The sequence below is a fragment of the Lissotriton vulgaris genome, chromosome 2_2, assembly GCF_964263255.1.
Source record: "Lissotriton vulgaris chromosome 2_2, aLisVul1.2, whole genome shotgun sequence".
In the NCBI taxonomy this organism is placed as follows: Eukaryota; Metazoa; Chordata; class Amphibia; order Caudata; family Salamandridae; genus Lissotriton; species Lissotriton vulgaris.
In genome coordinates this window covers 84,611,650-84,629,031 of record NC_141688.1, presented here as the reverse complement: position 1 = coordinate 84,629,031, position 17,382 = coordinate 84,611,650, and the positions used below count along the sequence as shown (strand labels likewise).

General features: G+C 45.7%; 1 protein-coding gene across 1 annotated transcript in view; it reads left to right on the top strand.

Moving 5' to 3' along the window:
- Positions 1-16,665, top strand: part of MPI (mannose phosphate isomerase) — a 97,306-nt gene extending 80,641 nt beyond the window's left edge. Inside the window, exon 8 of the mRNA XM_086959329.1 lies at positions 13,804-16,665. Coding sequence (XP_086815455.1) covers positions 13,804-14,022 — 219 coding nt within the window. The 3' untranslated portion in view covers positions 14,023-16,665. The remainder of the gene's footprint in view (positions 1-13,803) is intronic.
- The last annotated feature ends 717 nt before the right edge of the window (positions 16,666-17,382 follow it).

Here is a 17,382-nt window from a genome sequence, read left to right as displayed (position 1 = left end):
GGGCAAGGATGGTGGCTTGGACAATGAGCTGTCTTGTCTTGGGGTCAAAGAAGCCTAAGATGGGGCTAAGGCTTCTCAGCAGCCCAATACATGTGGCTGCTACTTTTTTTGTGTGCGACTGGTAGTTCAGTGCAGAGTCCAGCCATACTCCTAGGTTTTTTACCAGGGATTTCGGAGGGGGAGTGGGGCCCAACAAAGGGGGCCACCAATGGTCGTTCCAACCGCTGGTGTTCTTGCCCAGGAGTAGCACCTCGGTTTTTCCTGCATTTAGTTGTAGACAATTTGCAGTCATCCAGTTGGCGACTCCGGCCAACCCACCCCTAAATTTTGTGGCAGTGGCAGAGGGCGCTTCCGTGAGGGTGATTACCAGCTGGGTATCGTCAGCGTATGAAACCAGTGTGAGCTTCCACTCCTTGGCTACTGCTGCAAGTGGTTGCATATACACGTTAAAAAGGGATGGGCTAAGGGTAGAGCCCTGGGGGACTCCCTGGCCTATCGCATGGGGTTGGGAAATAAAAGGGGGGGCTGACACACGAAAGGATCTATTCGTGAGGAATGACCGAAACCATTCCAGTGCCAGTTCACTAATCCCAATGCTTTCCAAACGGTCCAGTAGGATATCATGGGAGACCGTGTCGAATGCTGCGCTGAGGTCGAGCAATATCAGCGCAGCACTCTGGCCGGTGTCCATAATCCTCCGGAGGTGTTCTGTGGTGGCCAAAAGGGCGGACTCCGTACTGTGCCCAGGCCTGAACCCGTGTTGGGAGGGGTCCAAGATGTTGTTTTTGGCCAGATGGTCAGTGAGTACGGCGTTTGCATGTGCTTCAGCTAATTTAGACACCCACGGAAGCAGTGAAACTGGTCTGTAGTTTTCCGGTTTAGTCGGGTCTAGAGTGGGTTTTTTAATTTCGGGATTAACCCAAGCCTGTTTCCAGCATGTGGGCACCGTGGCTGATGAAAAGGAAAGATTAAGGAGTTTGGCCAGGGAAGGTAGGAAAAAGTCCAACGCTTTTAAAAAGTGGGCTGGTCTCATGGGGTCTGAGGGAGAACCCGATTTCACCTTTCTGCAGATTGTATCTAGGTTTTCGAGAGAGATAGCAGGTAGGAGGGTGAGCTTAGAGCCTATGTGAGCCTCAATGGAGTCACCAGTGCAGACAGAGGGGGTATGAGAGAAGGTGTTATATATCTTTCTCACCTTTTCTGTAAAGTAGGTGGCTAAATCGTCGCATTGTTGCGTAGAAGAGATGCATGAGGCCGGGTTGCCACCATTTTGTAATTTTTGCACCAGTTTAAAAATAGTTTTCGTGGGGTTGGGGCTGGACTCAATTTCTTTAGCATAAAAAGAGGCTCGAGACATGCGTATGGCTTTGTGGTATATCTTGAGTTTGGTCAAATAGCATGTTTTTTCCTCGTCCCTGTAGTCTTTCCGCCATTGGCGTTCGGCCTTTTTACACTCTTTCCTGATTTTTTTCAAATTCTCATCATACCATGGGTTAGAGGGGGTACTCTGTCCTCTAGTCCATTTAGCTGGTATGATAGTGTCGAGTCCTTTCGTAATCCACTCTTGAAAAGCAGCAAATGTTGTATTGATGTCGCTTGCAATCTCTTCGATCTCTGTCGCTCGAGTTCCGGCGGGAACTGCAACAAAGCAAGGGTCGAGGTGCTGGATGGTACCTGTTTGCACAGGGTGGTCACTCCTTGACCACAAGGGAGATTCTACGGTCTTCTACGTTGAGTAGGATGTCGAAGGGTCCAGAGTTTCGTTTCTTATGTTTCTTCAGGATAATCTGAGTTGCATTGGCACTGCTCCCACTCTTATTCGAATCTGGTGAGCTGGATTACCTGCTAGGTCCCCTCCTATGGGTGGGACCCAGGAAGGGGGTGGATACACCCCTTTCCTTTGATCCAGGCCGCGCTGGGTCTGGGGCTGGTGTGCCCCAGAACCGGTTTGGCCGGATTATGCAAGGGGCAGCCTTGTGCTCCCCAGGGAGTGTCTGGTTTCTTTGAAACCTCCCTGCTACAATCCACTATCTCCTGTCTGGGGTGGTGTAACACCGCCCTGCGGCAGGAAACCCTTTGTCCAGGCCACCATCTGCTGAGTTTCGGTCAGCAGCAGGAGGCCAGACTTGTGTCCATGGCAGAGGCATCCATTTTGTGGATCTGAGGCTCTATCAAGCGCGTTTCAGTAAAGTAACATGTCTTCTCCCTCTAGAAGGGTGGAATGCTACCCCCGTCACCAGAACTGGCGAGGAGGTAGTATTCCAATTCGTATGACACCTTACACGACATGTTTTGATAAAGCCAAACCAAAGTTGCTATATAACCGCGAGGATTATAAGGCACTTAATAGTATATGGTATGGCATTATCCCGGATCAGCTTAGGGAGTTGTTCCCGACAGCTGCAGACAGGCTCAGCTCATGCCAGAGCTCCATCTCACATTAAACCACGCACTCTGCCTCCAGGATTGATAAGGCCTTCCATAGGAGTGACTCACAGGTTTATATGTGCCCAGATATAGGTTTAGATATAGGTATACTATATCTAAGCAAGGGGTGATTACACCCACTTGCCCCAGCTGAGTGATCAGCCAGTTGTGTCAATTTAAGAACCAGCCAGGGGTGGCAAAAGCTATGCTTCAGCCCCTGGTAGGCCTTGGTGGCACCTATGCCCTGAGCACCTATAGTGCATGGTACAGGGGCTGACAAGGAGTCCATTTCCAATTGTGGTATGTACCTATAGCACATGTATTATGAATTTTGAGAGAGAACAGCAGGCTGGGGGTCTGATTAGCAGGCCCACAGCCTCAGTAAGTCGAAAACCAGTGAAGCAAAAAGCAAAAATTGGGGTGACCATAGGATAGCAGACCCTAGTCTCCTACAGACGGACAATCCCCAGTTCCTAGAAACATTTAGCAAGACCCGTAAACAAGAGAACCCCCTTTTCCCTAGGGCCAAACCCTCTATGGTAACAGCAGACCCCTGCGTCACGGATCGTAGTTTCAAGTTCGCCCAGGCTAACAACGCCAATCTGTTTAACGCCTGGGAGCAGGCCCACCAAACCCAGGACGATCCCAATCCCCGATATCCCCGATTTCTGATTGAAAACGACCTATTGTATTGGCAGGGCAACCCTACAGATGCACCCCAATTACTGGTCCCTCATGACTTTAGGGAGCAGATCATGTACTACTCACACACCCACCTATTAGCAGGACACTCTGGGGCTGAAAAGACAACACAGAACGTGCTACGTTACTTTTATTGGCCAGGAGTGTATAAGGATATCAAAACACACTGCCAAGCGTGCAACATTTGCCAAAAGAAGAATACCTCCCGGCTAGCAGCCGTACCCTTGCAACCATTGCCGATCATAGGGGTACCATTCGAGAGGGTTGCTATGGACCTGATTGGACCGCTGCCGAAAACTAAAAGGGGAAACATGTACGCATTGGTGATCGTGGACTATGCGACTAGATTTCCGGAAGCATTTCCTCTCCGAGCTCCGACCACCAAAGCCATAGCAGATAAATTCCTTGAGCTATTTTCCCGAGTCGGTTTTCCAAAAGAGGTGATCACGGACCAAGGAACGCCTTTTATGTCAAAACTTATGAGAGAAGTGTGTGCCCTCTTAAACCTCCACCAGATCCGGACCTCGTGTACCACCCCCAAATGGACGGACTGGTGGAACAGTACAACGGCACCCTCAAGGCCACAATGAAGAAAATGCTGACGGTTAACTGGAGCGAGTGGGACCGTATTCTCCCCTTAGCCCTGTACGTGATAAGGGGACAAAGACAAAGCAGTCTTGGATGCTCGTTATTCGAAATGTTATACGGAAGACAGCCCCGTAGTTTATTGGAAATGACAAAAGAAGTATGGGAGACAGAGCAACAGGGTGACACCAGGAGTCTCCTCGAATACAGCCAAAGGTTGAAGAACTCCTTGGGAAAAATCAGGGACCTTGCCTACTCCCAACTGGAGAAAAACCAAGCGAAGCAGAAGTCCTGTTATGACAAAGGGAAATAATGGAGACAGTTGGCCGTTCACGATTGGGCTCTTGTTCTACTGCCCTCATCAACGAAAAAGTTCCAGACAGAGTGGCAAGGACCCTTCCGAGTGATTGAGACCATCGGGAAAACAACATACAAACTGCAAACGTCTCCCAGGAAGAACCAAATATATCATATAAATATGCTGAAAAAATGGATCGGACCTCCACCCAGGGCCAACAACCTCACCTTGCCTACAGGATCCAGTACCGCATCCACTATGGATAAACTTGTCATCAACGAGGATCTTCGAAGCTCGCAACAAGAGGAGCTACTCGCGACACTTCGGCCTTTTTCTCCGGTGTTCTCAGATCTCCCCGGGAAGACAACGTGTATCGAACACAGCATCGATACATCAAAAGGAACAGTCACTAAGCAACGACCTTATCGAATACCAGCGGCACGAAGACCAGCCATACAGAAAGAAGTACAAGAGATGCCACAATTGGGCGTAATCCGACCCTCTAGAAGTGAATGGTCTTCGCCGATCGTCATGGTGCCCAAGCCTGATAGCAGCATACGCTTTTGTATGGACTTTCGCGCACTAAATGCAGTGTCCTCTTTCGATGCCTATCCGATTCCTCGCATCGACGAACTGATCGAAAATTTGGGACAAGCCAAATATATCAACACCATCGACCTGACCAAGGGATATTGGCAGGTGCCACTCAAAGAAGAGGACAGAAAGAAGACAGCGTTCGCAACCCCTGACGCGTTGTTTGAATTCAACGTCTTGCCCTTCGGGCTTCACGGTGCCCCAGCAACGTTTCAAAGGCTGATGAATGAAGTGTTACGGGAGTACCAATCCTTTAGCTCCGCTTACCTAGATGATATCATCGTATTCAGCTCGTCCTTGGAAGAACACCTTCAGCACCTGACCACTATCCTGACCCAACTACAGGCAGCCGGCTTACACATCAACGCCAAGAAGTCCCGAATAGGTTTTCAAAAAGTGAAATACTTGGGTTACCTGTTGGGTCATGGACTAATCGAACCTCAAATAGAGAAGATTAGGGCCATTGCCGACACACCCTTCCCACGCAACAAAAAGAGATTAGAGCCTTCCTAGGTTTGATAGGATACTATCGCAGGTTCATACCCCCCTTCTCCGACCTAGCAAGCCCCCTCACTGACACCCTAAAAAAAGACTACAAACCGATGGGATTCCGGGAACCCACAACGGAAATGTAGACAACATTCAACGCTCTCAAAAGAGCCATCACCACCAGTCCTGTGTTGACATCCCCTGACTTCACACGCCCCTTCATTCTGCACACGGACGACTCCGACTATGGGGTGGGGGCGGTATTGTCGCAACTATCTAGCGAGGGTACAGAACATCCTATCCTTTATATCAGTCGGAAATTGTTTCCCCGGGAGGTTAAGTATCCGACGATCGAGTAGGAATGCCTGGCCATCAAATGGGCCGTAGAGAAGCTCAGGTATTATCTAGAGGGTCACCCATTCACCCTTTACAAGGACCACGCTCTCCTGACTTGGATGAGCCGTAATATCTCTAACAACCCTAGGGTACTACAGTGGTTTCTCACCCTCCAGCCCTTCTCCTTTACGATCTGTCACCGTAGGGGCAGGGACAATGGGAGCGCGGACTTTCTCTCGCGTTACCCTCTCCCCGGTCGGGAGAATCCAGGGGGGGTGGTGGGGGAGGAGGGGGTTCCCCCTTCTCCGACACCCCCTCGATGTCTGTTCCCCTCTTTTTCTCCAATGCAGCAGCCTGACCAGGGGGAGGAGGGGGTTCCCCCTTCTCCGACACCCCCTCGATGTCTGTTCCCCTCTTTTTCTCCAATGCAGCAGCCTGAGGTCTGGAAAGGAGGGACTCCATGTGCTTCGACCAGCCCACACGATGAGGAAGGGCACTGTTTCTTTAACTGGACGGAGTTAGAGCCCGGACACGCCACCTGGTCAGCTGGTACTGCGGAAGTAAATGCCGGCTCTCCCGAGCTTGCAGTGTGTTTATCACCCGGAGGAGATGAGGACGTGCGGAGCGGAGTCGGAGGCGTTCGGAGCAGAGGAAGAGCAGACGGCGAACAGCGAGAGACGGAAGGGGAACCAGCCGAAGAGACGAGGCCAGCGACTGGAGAGCCAGGAGGCCAACGACAAGGCGCTTCGCCCAGCCGCACTTCAAGGGAAGTGTGCCTCAGCCAGGTACGTGATCGTATCATGGGCTGTGCGGGTAGAAGAGGTTTTAAACCTCCTTAGAGCACCCGATGGCGACCTCCCCTCAAACCACCACCTGCACGACGTAGATTCCTGATGCACGAGTGACTGTCCTCACTCCCTTGCCCCTATCACGCTCAGTGAATCAGAGCACTTTACTAAGCACGTTTATTCTTTTGTTCCATGTAACCCGAGACCGGCGCTCAAGACGGACGCGAGAGCGACTACATCTCACAGAAGTCCACGGGAGGGCGGAAAACCAGGCGTGGACCAGAGGAAGGAGAGGAGTTCTCCAGCGTGTCGAGACACCGAACCACCCCTACCCTACTGTAGAAGTGTGACGCGGCGAAGGCGATTGTTAAAGTCAATAAAGCCAGTGTTACAACAACCCAAAGCATTCATGTTGATGTCAATCCCGCCACAGATTCTGATGTTAGGAGGGACGGCCACTTTGCGCGTTCTGTCCTCCAGGATTTTCTGGTATAGGAGTGTGGACTTCCTCCTCCTTCTCGAGTGGGGACTGCTGTGGGACTCTATTCACAAGGTGAGGAATCCACTGGCAGATGTATCCATCAGAAGAACAAGTTACTTACCTTCGGTAATGCTTTTTCTGGTGGATACAGTATCTGCCTGTGGATTCCTCACTGACCCACCCGCCTCCCCGTTGCCCACTCTTCTATACCTGATTTACTGTAATGTTAATATTTTATTGTCAAAGGAAATGTGTTATTATAATTGCTTTCCTGCATTGACTACACACTGTGTGTGTTATTTTGTATATTTGGTACTATGTACTTTGTGTGTATATCTACTGTTGTTGATCCGTCCATGTGCCTCGAAGGCACGGAAAAAAGGGCGGAACTGATGTCATCACGTCGATGTGGGCCTATTATGGAGTCGGTGACATCAGCGGAGCCGCGCGCGATGCCGTGCCTCTATGACGTCGTCCACGTTTGCATGAAGCTACAAAAGAATTTCCGAATGTTGCTGACGTTGGGGATATTCCCAAGGTGGGTAATCTACAGGCAGGTGTATCCATCAGAAAAGCACAGTACATGCCATAGCCTAGGGCATAAGTGAATACATGAATGTATGAAGGGAGAATTACTCAATACAAGGGTTCACAAAGTGATACTTAACACAACAGAAAGTAGATTAACAAGACTGATCAAATAACGGGTCAGAAGGTCTATGCCAGAGGTGATTTTTCATAAGTGGTAAATATGGACATTAAAAGAAAAGCGTTACCAAAGGTAAGTAACTTGTTCTTCTGACACCAAGACTTCTAGCCGCAGATTCCTCAGCTTTGGAACCTTCAACAGACTTCAGACTGAATCCAGAAACTTTTTCAGCAGTATCTCTGTGCCCTGTAAGGTGGTGCCTTGCGGCTCTGAACTGATTCCGTTTTGCTCTGGTAACTATGCATAGGGCCTATATATGCGCCACTCCTGAAAGCTGATTTCACTTCCTTTCTTTCTTCACCACCAAACATGGATCTTGTGTTCCCTTCCTTGTTTCTCACCTCAGTACCCAGAACCCCTAATGACTACCATCAGTGTCTCTTTAGCTCTCCGTCCTACAGCAAAGCTACCAATGATTAGACAACCCAGAGCATGCGACTTAGGGTATTCTCAGGAATGGTGGGAACCAAGAGCACACTTTCTTTTGTATTCTCATACCAGTCCACAACGTGAGTAATCAGAGACACGGAAAAGTTTAAAATGTTTATTTTTAATGATGTGCTCTAAGATGCAGTATTTTGGCTAACATAAGCAGGCATATGATTAGAAATAATACGATCAGCATTGTTACAATTCCATAAAACACAAAGGGAGAAATCATGTTACAGTGATCATGGACATATAGCACCTTATGAACCACCCTCCCCTGCTAGGAACTAGGTTTTATGATAATAGAAGGTCTCTTAGGCTTAAATGGGGAACCCCTTACCTCCAAGAACAGCAGAGGTGAATCACATCTCAGGATCAGCAAAACTCTGTGTCTGGAAAAGGTTTCTCTTCAAGTGCGTAAATCATGCATGCAGAGCAAGTGCAATATCAAAGGCACTAGAATTTCAGTTGGTTGCAGCTGTGTGTGTGTTGTGTCTAGAGCCGGGGCAGATCAACCTGAATAACAGCATACATTGTTATGGTGACCTTGAAGGCTTCTGCACGCAGTGTACAGACTAAGGTCGCGATGTAATCCTAGGGATGTGAAAAACAGACCATTCTCATGTGAGGAAACCAAGCAGTCTAACTTACAACAACAGTTACATGTAGTGTTGTGTGCAAAAGCTGCAAAGTGGCAAAATGGTGTTTAAACTTCTAATAGGCTTATGCTAACATAACAATGTGTGAACGCAGGGCCCTATCTTCACTACAGTACTTTTACCTAAAACATGTTTTCAGTGTCCAAGGCATGTCACCCCCGAAAACTACAGTCTGCAAGCCCTATTAGGACTGTCACAAACAGACGTCTGTGATGGATCCCTACCAGGTATGCTTGTGGTACCGGGATTCCAAAGCTGACACTGACTGCATGAAGGCCATCATCGAATGCAAGGCGAATCTCTATGTTACCAATCATAAGAAGACTCCAATTTGGGGCCGCTCCTAATTCACGGTCCACCTCCAAACGTCTTTCCCGATCTCATTCCTGTTCCCAGAGTCGTCGGAGCTGCTTCAGAGGCCGTTCTTCGTATCAAAGGCCAAATCTTCAGGTAACTCTAAAAAGAAACACAAGAAGTCAAAGCGAGATTTTGCTCCCTCACACCACTTCCATTCATTCACCTGAGTGCGGTTGGCGCCACTCAATCAACCAAAATAACTTTATTCGATTCAAAAGAATCATAAAAGTATACAATTTAACATACAAATTCACAAATGGTATTTCATATCCAAAAGTTCAGAAACAAGAACACAATACGCAGTATATCAAAAGCATAAAATCGATAAAACATTATATTAATACACAAATGATTCCGAAATAAAATCAGTCCAATAGAACTAAGACATAGAACTACATTTAGAGGCAGTTAATAATAGTTTCAAATGCTCCAAACTTCCTTATATATTCAAGGTCAGATATCCCTCAGGAAGAGTTTAATAACTTCTTTTGAAAGCGAGCAGAAAAATGTAAAGTGCACTGTGCATTGTTAAGCTACGTCTTACATATACAAGTGGGGTAGCCTCTCACACCAACTCCCTTGGTTAGGCAAGGCAACTGCCAAAGCATAAAGCGTTTAGACCAATTTCATTCATATAAAATTTCAGAGTCAAAAACAATGTATGTCAAAAAGTATACTATCGATAGCGATTCATAATTAAAAGAGCAGATCTAATAAAACTAAGCATAGAACTACATATAGCAGCAGTTTGTAACGATCTAAGATGCTCAAAACCTTCCTTATATGTACAAGGTCGAATTTCCCTTAAGAGGGGCTTAATAAAACGATCTCTTGGAGCTTTATAAAGTGTACAAAAAAAGCACATTGCATTGTTGAGCTACATTGTCACATGGGCAAGGGGGTAGCCTCCCACACCAACCCCCTTGCTTAGGAAAAGAAACTAAAAAGTGCAGTGCATTTAGCCGAAATCTAATCAAATAAAACCACCATTGCGTATGTGTGGTAAAAGATAAATAAAACTGTTGCTGTGATATAACCGCTTGATTTGGTGATTGTTTGTCTTGTTTGGACAGACCTAATGTAGTACAATATGCGTTCTTAATGACCATCTTGATGTCTGGTTTAATAGAGTCAGGATTATCATAAAAGTTTCCAAGACCAATTTTAAAAAAGGTTTCCTTTACATAACGCAGCCATGGAATCTGCATGTTCTTATCCAGATTTAATCAGAAGATCTTCTGAGTACCATATTTTTCCCCATAGGAGCAGGGGGGGGACACATGAATACTATCACTCACAAAGTCTAAACCCACCTCGGAGTGACACAAAATGTTAGGAGAACTATTTGGAATAGATTAAAGGCGTTTTAAAAATGTGTTCTCCATAATTTGTATTTGTGCACTTTTATGATATCCCCATACCCCTGCCCCATAGGTCGCTACTGGCAAACATATAGATTTTTACAGTATCTTCAGTTCCGCTATTGGTTTTTGACCTAATTTGCTTGCAAAGCGGAAGAGGGCCTCTATTGATCTGCTTGTCTTTTGGACCTGGGTTGTTATTAAAGGGTCCCAATTCAGTGTTTTATTAAAAAGATTTCCCAAGTAATTAAAATTTGTGACTTTCTCAATGACCATATTGTCCACAATAAATTTACAAAATAAATAAATTGGCGCCACTCATTTTTCTCTCAAAGTCAACCAACTAAAGAGCCGATCCCGCAATTTACATCGGCACACTCAGAGTTTCCGTGGTCAAATGCCATACCAAGTCAGAGTGAAGAGTTATGGAGATCAGAGGCCTCTGGTGTCTGGAGGAGTCCTGGCTCCACATCAGCCTCCCAATGCTGAGGGATATCCGCTAGGTGCCGAAAGCCTGCCTGTTGCCCATCACAAGGAGGTTGGTACTGTTGATCATGGACAAGAAAATTTACCCCCAAGGCATTTTCCTGGTGGTGATTCACCGAACAGGTTCATTGCATGCCAGGGCAGATGAGCTCCACTGTCAGCGCCTAGCAGGTCATGAGTGGGAGTTACACTCAGAGGTGGCACAAGGTCTCTTCCACCAATGGGGAGATTCTTGGCTTGATCTATTCACCTCCACCGGTAAGGTGCAGTGTCCGCACTCTTGCATGTTGGAGTTTTCAAGGCGTTCATCGCTCAGAGAAGTATTTTGCATTGAATGGAATTCGGCACTCCTGTATGCCTTTCCACTGATAAAACTCCTGTACCAAATTCTCAAGAAGATCAGGACAGACCGGGCTTAAGTCATCCTAGTGGCTCCTGATTGGGCACAGACACTATGGTATCCAGAGGTCCTGGGATTAACCCTATGTCCACTGATCAGGCTGCCTCTCCAGGAGGACCTGCTGCTGCAGCAACAGGGCCGGGTTCTGCACCTGGGCCTTTGTAATCTCCAACTTCTTGCTTAGAGATCGAGCAGCAAAAGCTTTACTCCTTCGACCTTCCTTCAGAAATGGTTCACATCATCTTGGCAGCTATAGATCCATCAACAAAAACTGCACAGCTGTCTTTGGGACAAATTTGTGGCATGGTGTGGCACACACCAGATTAACCCTCTCCAGGTCAAGTTATCTAATGTTCTGCTCTTTGTACTGTCTCTTGCTGAGCAAGGCTTTTGGGCACAGTGAAGGGTTAACATTTAGCCTTCTTAACGGTTTCCAGATCAGCCCTCACTGTTTAAATCATCAGTTTGTGATTCAATTTGTGAAAGGTCTGCAACATATGTTTCCTCCTTCTCCCTTTGTGATGCCCCAGTGAGACCTTAATCTGGTCCTGATGTTCACTCCGTTCGACCTACTTCAAAGCTGTCCCTTACGGCTTCTAACCTTAAGAATGTGTTCCTCTTCACAGTGAGTGAGTGACCTTCAAGCTGTGTGTCAGTCCTCCACATACTTCCTTCCCAGACAACCTGGTTCTGCGGACTCTAGCATCCTTCCTGCTGAAAGTTGTCACGTTGTTCCAAGTCCGTCAAACCATCACCCTGCCAGCTTTCTATGCTCCGCAACATGCCTCTGAAGAGGAGTAAAGAAAACATTGCGTGGACCCCAAAAGAGCGCTGAGCGTCTACGTAGATCGTACCAAATAACCTTGGTTAGACGATCAGATTTGTGACGTTCTCCACAGCTTAAAATGTGAAGGCAGTGCAGAAGAGAAACATTTCCTCTCAGATCGTGCTCTGCATAAAGATCTGCTACGCATTGGCCAAGGAGTAGCCTCCGTGAGGACTGGGTGCTCATTCTACAATGGCCAAAGCCACTACGGTACGGCCACTATGGTAGCACGCAGAGTCCCTGTCGTAGACGTCTGCCACGCAGCTGCTAGGTCATCCCTCCATACATTCACAAAACACTATTGTCTGGACAGTCAGGTTTGCTGAGAGGGTCATTTTGCCCACTCAATCCTGTAGGACTTTCTTGTTTAAGTCCCCTCACAGACGTACCTTCAACTAGATACTGCTTTGGTATCTATTCAAATGGTGATGAATCTGTCGATAGAAGTCTTTATCAGAAACGTACTTCCGTTTGGTATTGCTCTTTTTGGTAGAGACTATCTGGCTGCAGAATCCTCCCCAACCATCCCATCATCCCTGTTCTTTGATTGGTCTCTATCCATTAATAAGATCCCAAGTGGAGAAAGATGCACACTTTATATCAATTTGCTTTTTGGGTCTGCGTCTAAGGGCGCAGACAGTCTCAAAAGCAACAGACATTCACATGAGCGACTGGCGCCTACATATACCTGCTTTACATTTCCGGAGCAGAAAGGTGTCAGTGTGGGGCTGCAAAGCGCCACTTTCTGGCAAGCAGAGGTAGGGCAAAAAGGTTTTTAAATCCAGTCTGCCACCTGGGGAATATTCAAAAGGTGAAGAATCTGCTGCTAGATGCGACCGCCCCTCCTGCTCCATTGAGTACATTTCCCTCGCTAATGCATCCATTTAGTAAACGCCCAGTAAAGTTCAACATTGAATGTAAACAAATAGATATTGATTTAGCACATTGACCAATTGCATAAAAACACAGTTCCATCAATACAAAAGCCAGTAGTGCCATTAATAAAATAAAATAAAAACTCCGAGCTCTTCAGCAGATCAGCTAACGTAAAGATTTCCCGCTTACAGTTCACAGCTGTGGAATGGGCAATGGCTGCCAACACGCTCAGAACCAGCGGTTTTGCAGATACTAGCAGGATTTATAAAGAAATCATGATTTAAGATCAAGAATACCTCAGTGCCACTAGGTGCGGATAATGGCATTAGGAACGAAGGTGTCACTTTTTCTGGTGAATTCATATACATACATTTTGGAAAAAATTCTGCGGTTATTTTGCAGAGGTGTTAGGCATCTGATCCTTAGGTCCCTTTCCTGGACTTGTGTACTTCACATTTACGGTATACAGTAAAGCTCAGAGACTTTTATCGAATCATGAGTCTTATCCCTACACAGAGGAAACAGACTGAAGCACAGTCACTGGTACAGTGGGTACCTATGGCAGGCAAGTGATGATTGAAAGGGGAGGGGGGATTATGCTGTGTTTGTGTATTCATAACTGGCCTGTGGTTTCCAGGTTACTGTTTTATAGAAAATGGCATTTGCATTGGAGTACCGGTTAGATTACTGGCATGGAAGGCTGCACAACGCTGATCCGATAACTCTCATATTTTATGTTTATCATGCCTTTTAAAGAATGCTTCACAGAGTACTAATCAAGTGTTGAACTTTAAAAAAATCATTGATGAACAAAACCCATGCTACTTTTTAAATAATCCTGTTACAAAACGTAAGTTACCTATGACCTTGAATTGATTTTAGTCTCAGATGAGCACATATCTCTACTGTTGAGTTTTTGTACCCTTTCTCCTGATGTCCTATTTGGTTTCCTTTTTTCCTAAAGAAAACCAATCCCATTTGTCATGTTTCCTTTCTCCAGATCCCTGCTTCCAAGAAGAAATACACTGTTGCCTCCATCGACTCTGCCAGCATCCTCTTGGTGATCCAAGGAGAAGCTACCGCTGCTTCTGACTCCGCCTTGTCCGACATCAGCCTGCGTCGCGGATCCGTTCTCTTCATTGCAGCCAACGAGAGTGTCTCGCTGGACCTATGCTCGCAGAGTGGCATGCTTCTCTTTCGAGCCTGCTGTCTCTTCTAAGGAGCTTCCTTCTATGGTCATAGTAGATTGACCACATCATAGAGAGCAAGATAGATGTTCGGCCTCTTCAATCCGGAGTGTGACCTGCAGGGTATGTGGTATGGCAGAACAGATATAAAACTGAGGGAGGTGAATGGATTAGGAAGGGCTCATGTAGAACCGTTCCCAAAACAGGCGTGGAGGAAGAAAAATTATTATTTTTGAAGATTCTTTATTCAATGCCAGGGTTAATAGTGTGCATGTGGAGCAGGAGCAAGCCAGTAGATGTGTGATGGTTGTGATGGCTTGCAGCATCAGTCTGACAGATTATACCTGAAGTACATTATCATGGAGCATGCGTTTAAGTCAGAAAAAATATATTTTTTAATATTTAATGTAAAGATTAGGCATGGAAGAATGAGTAAATGTCAGGAGCAGGTACATGACACGGAAACCTAGCTATTTACGGTGTTTGAAAGCTTCTGATGCGACTGTGGAGAATGCGCTTGTTGGAGGACCGATTGTGTAGTTTCCTTTTATCCAAGGCATCAAATAGCCACTGTACATTGCATGGGTTGAGGACTGTTACTACAAAGTCTCTCTGGCACTTAAATCTTAATCACTTTAGGCGAGGCAGAGTTTTTTTTTTTCCTACAACATAATTTGATTATTGGGTGGATCTAGCCCCTCCTACCGTTTAATAATATTCAATTAGATGCTACATATAGTAAGGTATACACATTCACAATGTACTTGAAATGCATTGGGTCAAATTACATTTTGATGTCAGAGATTCCTTTGGTATGAAATGAAGAGCCAGATTTACTTTATTTTTACTGCAATGCAATGCTGTGCAGCAGTTTGTTAGGCAGGGAGTGCCTGGTCTACCAATATATGATGCTGCTGCTATCGGTAGCACTGGTGCACAACATGCTGATTTGTGCAACACGTACACACCTCTGCAACTTAGTGCAAATGCGTCTCTGTGATGTCTAACATAGGTTTTGTATTAACTACTATGCTGAGACATAGTTTCAAATTGGTCCGTCATTGTATGTGTGCAGTACACATGAAGAGTTTGAAAAGTTTGGTAAAATAAATATTTCTCGAATTTAATGCCAGCTTCAAAGAGCTGTTGTGTTTTTGGGGTGCAAAGCCTTGTCTACAAATATTAATAGATAGGTTTTTTTCGAAAAAAACAAGTGGTTGCATGTAAATGCCCATGTACCACCCATGGAATTCCCCCCAAAAGTTTTGTGCAGGAAACTAAATTCCAATTAGGTGCCAGGTTTGCATCACAACCGTGACCCAAATCATCACAAGATTTTAGTTCACTTGCTCCATAGTCATTTCAGTGTCCGATCTAACACCGCTCTGGCCGACTCACCTCCATCTGCTTGCATCATGGGTCTGCACCTCTGTAAAGCACTAATTGGCAAATCTTTTAATGTCCAGGTGAATTCCACACCCTCCCTCCCCCTAGCAGGTGTCTCTGCCTGCCTTGAAAACCTTGCCTATACCCAATGGTGCCTTGTGCCCCATATAGCAATGTCCCCCCGGACTAGCATTTTAGTCTGCTACTTATTTTGTTTCATGTGAATTATTTATTTTGCGAGGTTCTCAAATGATACGAGGCATCCTATTTTGGAGGTGGGTGAACTATAGCAACATATTTACTGTTAAGGGGTTATGCAGTTAGTTTTCTGAAATTGATGGAAGTGGGGGAAACCTCAATGACTGACTCAAATCTCACGGACAATGATGATGTCCCTCTCCTCACAATAGCACTAGCAAAACACTTCCAAATTACTCTATGGTTTCAGTCATTAAGGATTTGGAAACATTATATATATTTTAATAACTGATGCTTTAAGTATATAATATGGGAAGTCCATCCCAGGGTTGTTAGTGTACGACTCTGTTTTTTGCACTCATTTGTACATTGTATTTTTGAGAGGAGATGATAAGAGACTACTGATTATGTTTACGGTACAAGTTTCTCTGATCCCGTCAGCATGAGCGTGATAGCTGTGCAGACCTATCGGAAGCACGGACAGCCAGAAAGTAAAACTGCAGCCATGTTATCTGGTCCACAGTTAAGGGGGTTCTATTTGCGTTGGGCTTGTTTATCCAGACCAAGATTTCTTAAATTTGCCGGTTGGGACCTCATTGTGGCCAGCAGAAGATAGTGCACTGGTCTCCTGACCCGGTCAGTCACTTCTCAATCACAAACAACGTAGAGTTGGAAATAAAGGTAATCTCGAGTAAGAGATTGAGAAACCTTACTCAAGACCATTCTCATCTTGGTCCCAAACGTTCAGTAGCCGCCGCATTCTTGCACACACACAAGACCATTATGTTGCCAAGGAACCATGCATTTTAATCACTTTGAATGAGAACTCTTCCAGTGTTTGGATCACGGTAGTCTCACCCTCTAGAGAAGTTCATTTGAACTGTATGTTGCTTGTAGTTGGGTGGGTCTGCAGTTTGTGCAGCTTATCTAGGTGGCCGTGTATAGAGGGAAGTAAGCATCTTTTGTTTTCAAATGCATTATTTTTAGAGCCCTAGCATGGGACTGTATAACTAATTCCTGATAGATTGGAATGTACTGATGTGTCACGGCACCAGAAAGGTGTGTCAATAAAGACCCTAGGTTTAATCTCGTACCTTGGTGTGTGTTCTTTTTTGATGTCTTGTGACTTTCTATCATATTACCACCACAGTGCTACACGTGGTTTTGGAAGATAATAATCGATGTGCTGGTTTACTGAGCACTGTTACAGTGAATCAGTGATGCACACTTAAGGCTTCCTCAGAGTTATAATAAAAAGTACATTTTGGATATTGTTGAATTATCACCTCAAGATGCACATTATTGCTACTTAATTACAGTTTGTATTGGATCTAGAGCAAGACTGTTTCTCGAATTCTGTTTATTGAGATTGCCCGTAAGGTGAGGAGAATGTTAATTTAATGGTATAGATGATCTAATGATGCAGAACATTTCCATCCTGACCAAACCACCGACAGCATTGCATGAACTATGGGCCAACCAATGTAAGACCTTGTATCATTCCAGTTGCAATTGAAATTGAATGCTCAATGCTTCCAAATTTCAGATGTCATCCAGTAAATAACAAAACATTGCCTTGCTCTTCAAGACCTCCCCAAATTCTGGAAAACCGAGCATCTCATTATGAAGGTCCTCTGCGCTCAGGTCCTACAAGACATTGTCTCTACATCACATGTCCTGTCCTCTGCACCTGCCTACTTCACTCATGTTCATGCATCTGTGACCGTTGATTATCTGTACTCATTTTCCTACGGCTGCTGTAGATCATCTACTGCCACAACAGTACCTCAGTCTCAATTGGTTTTAAT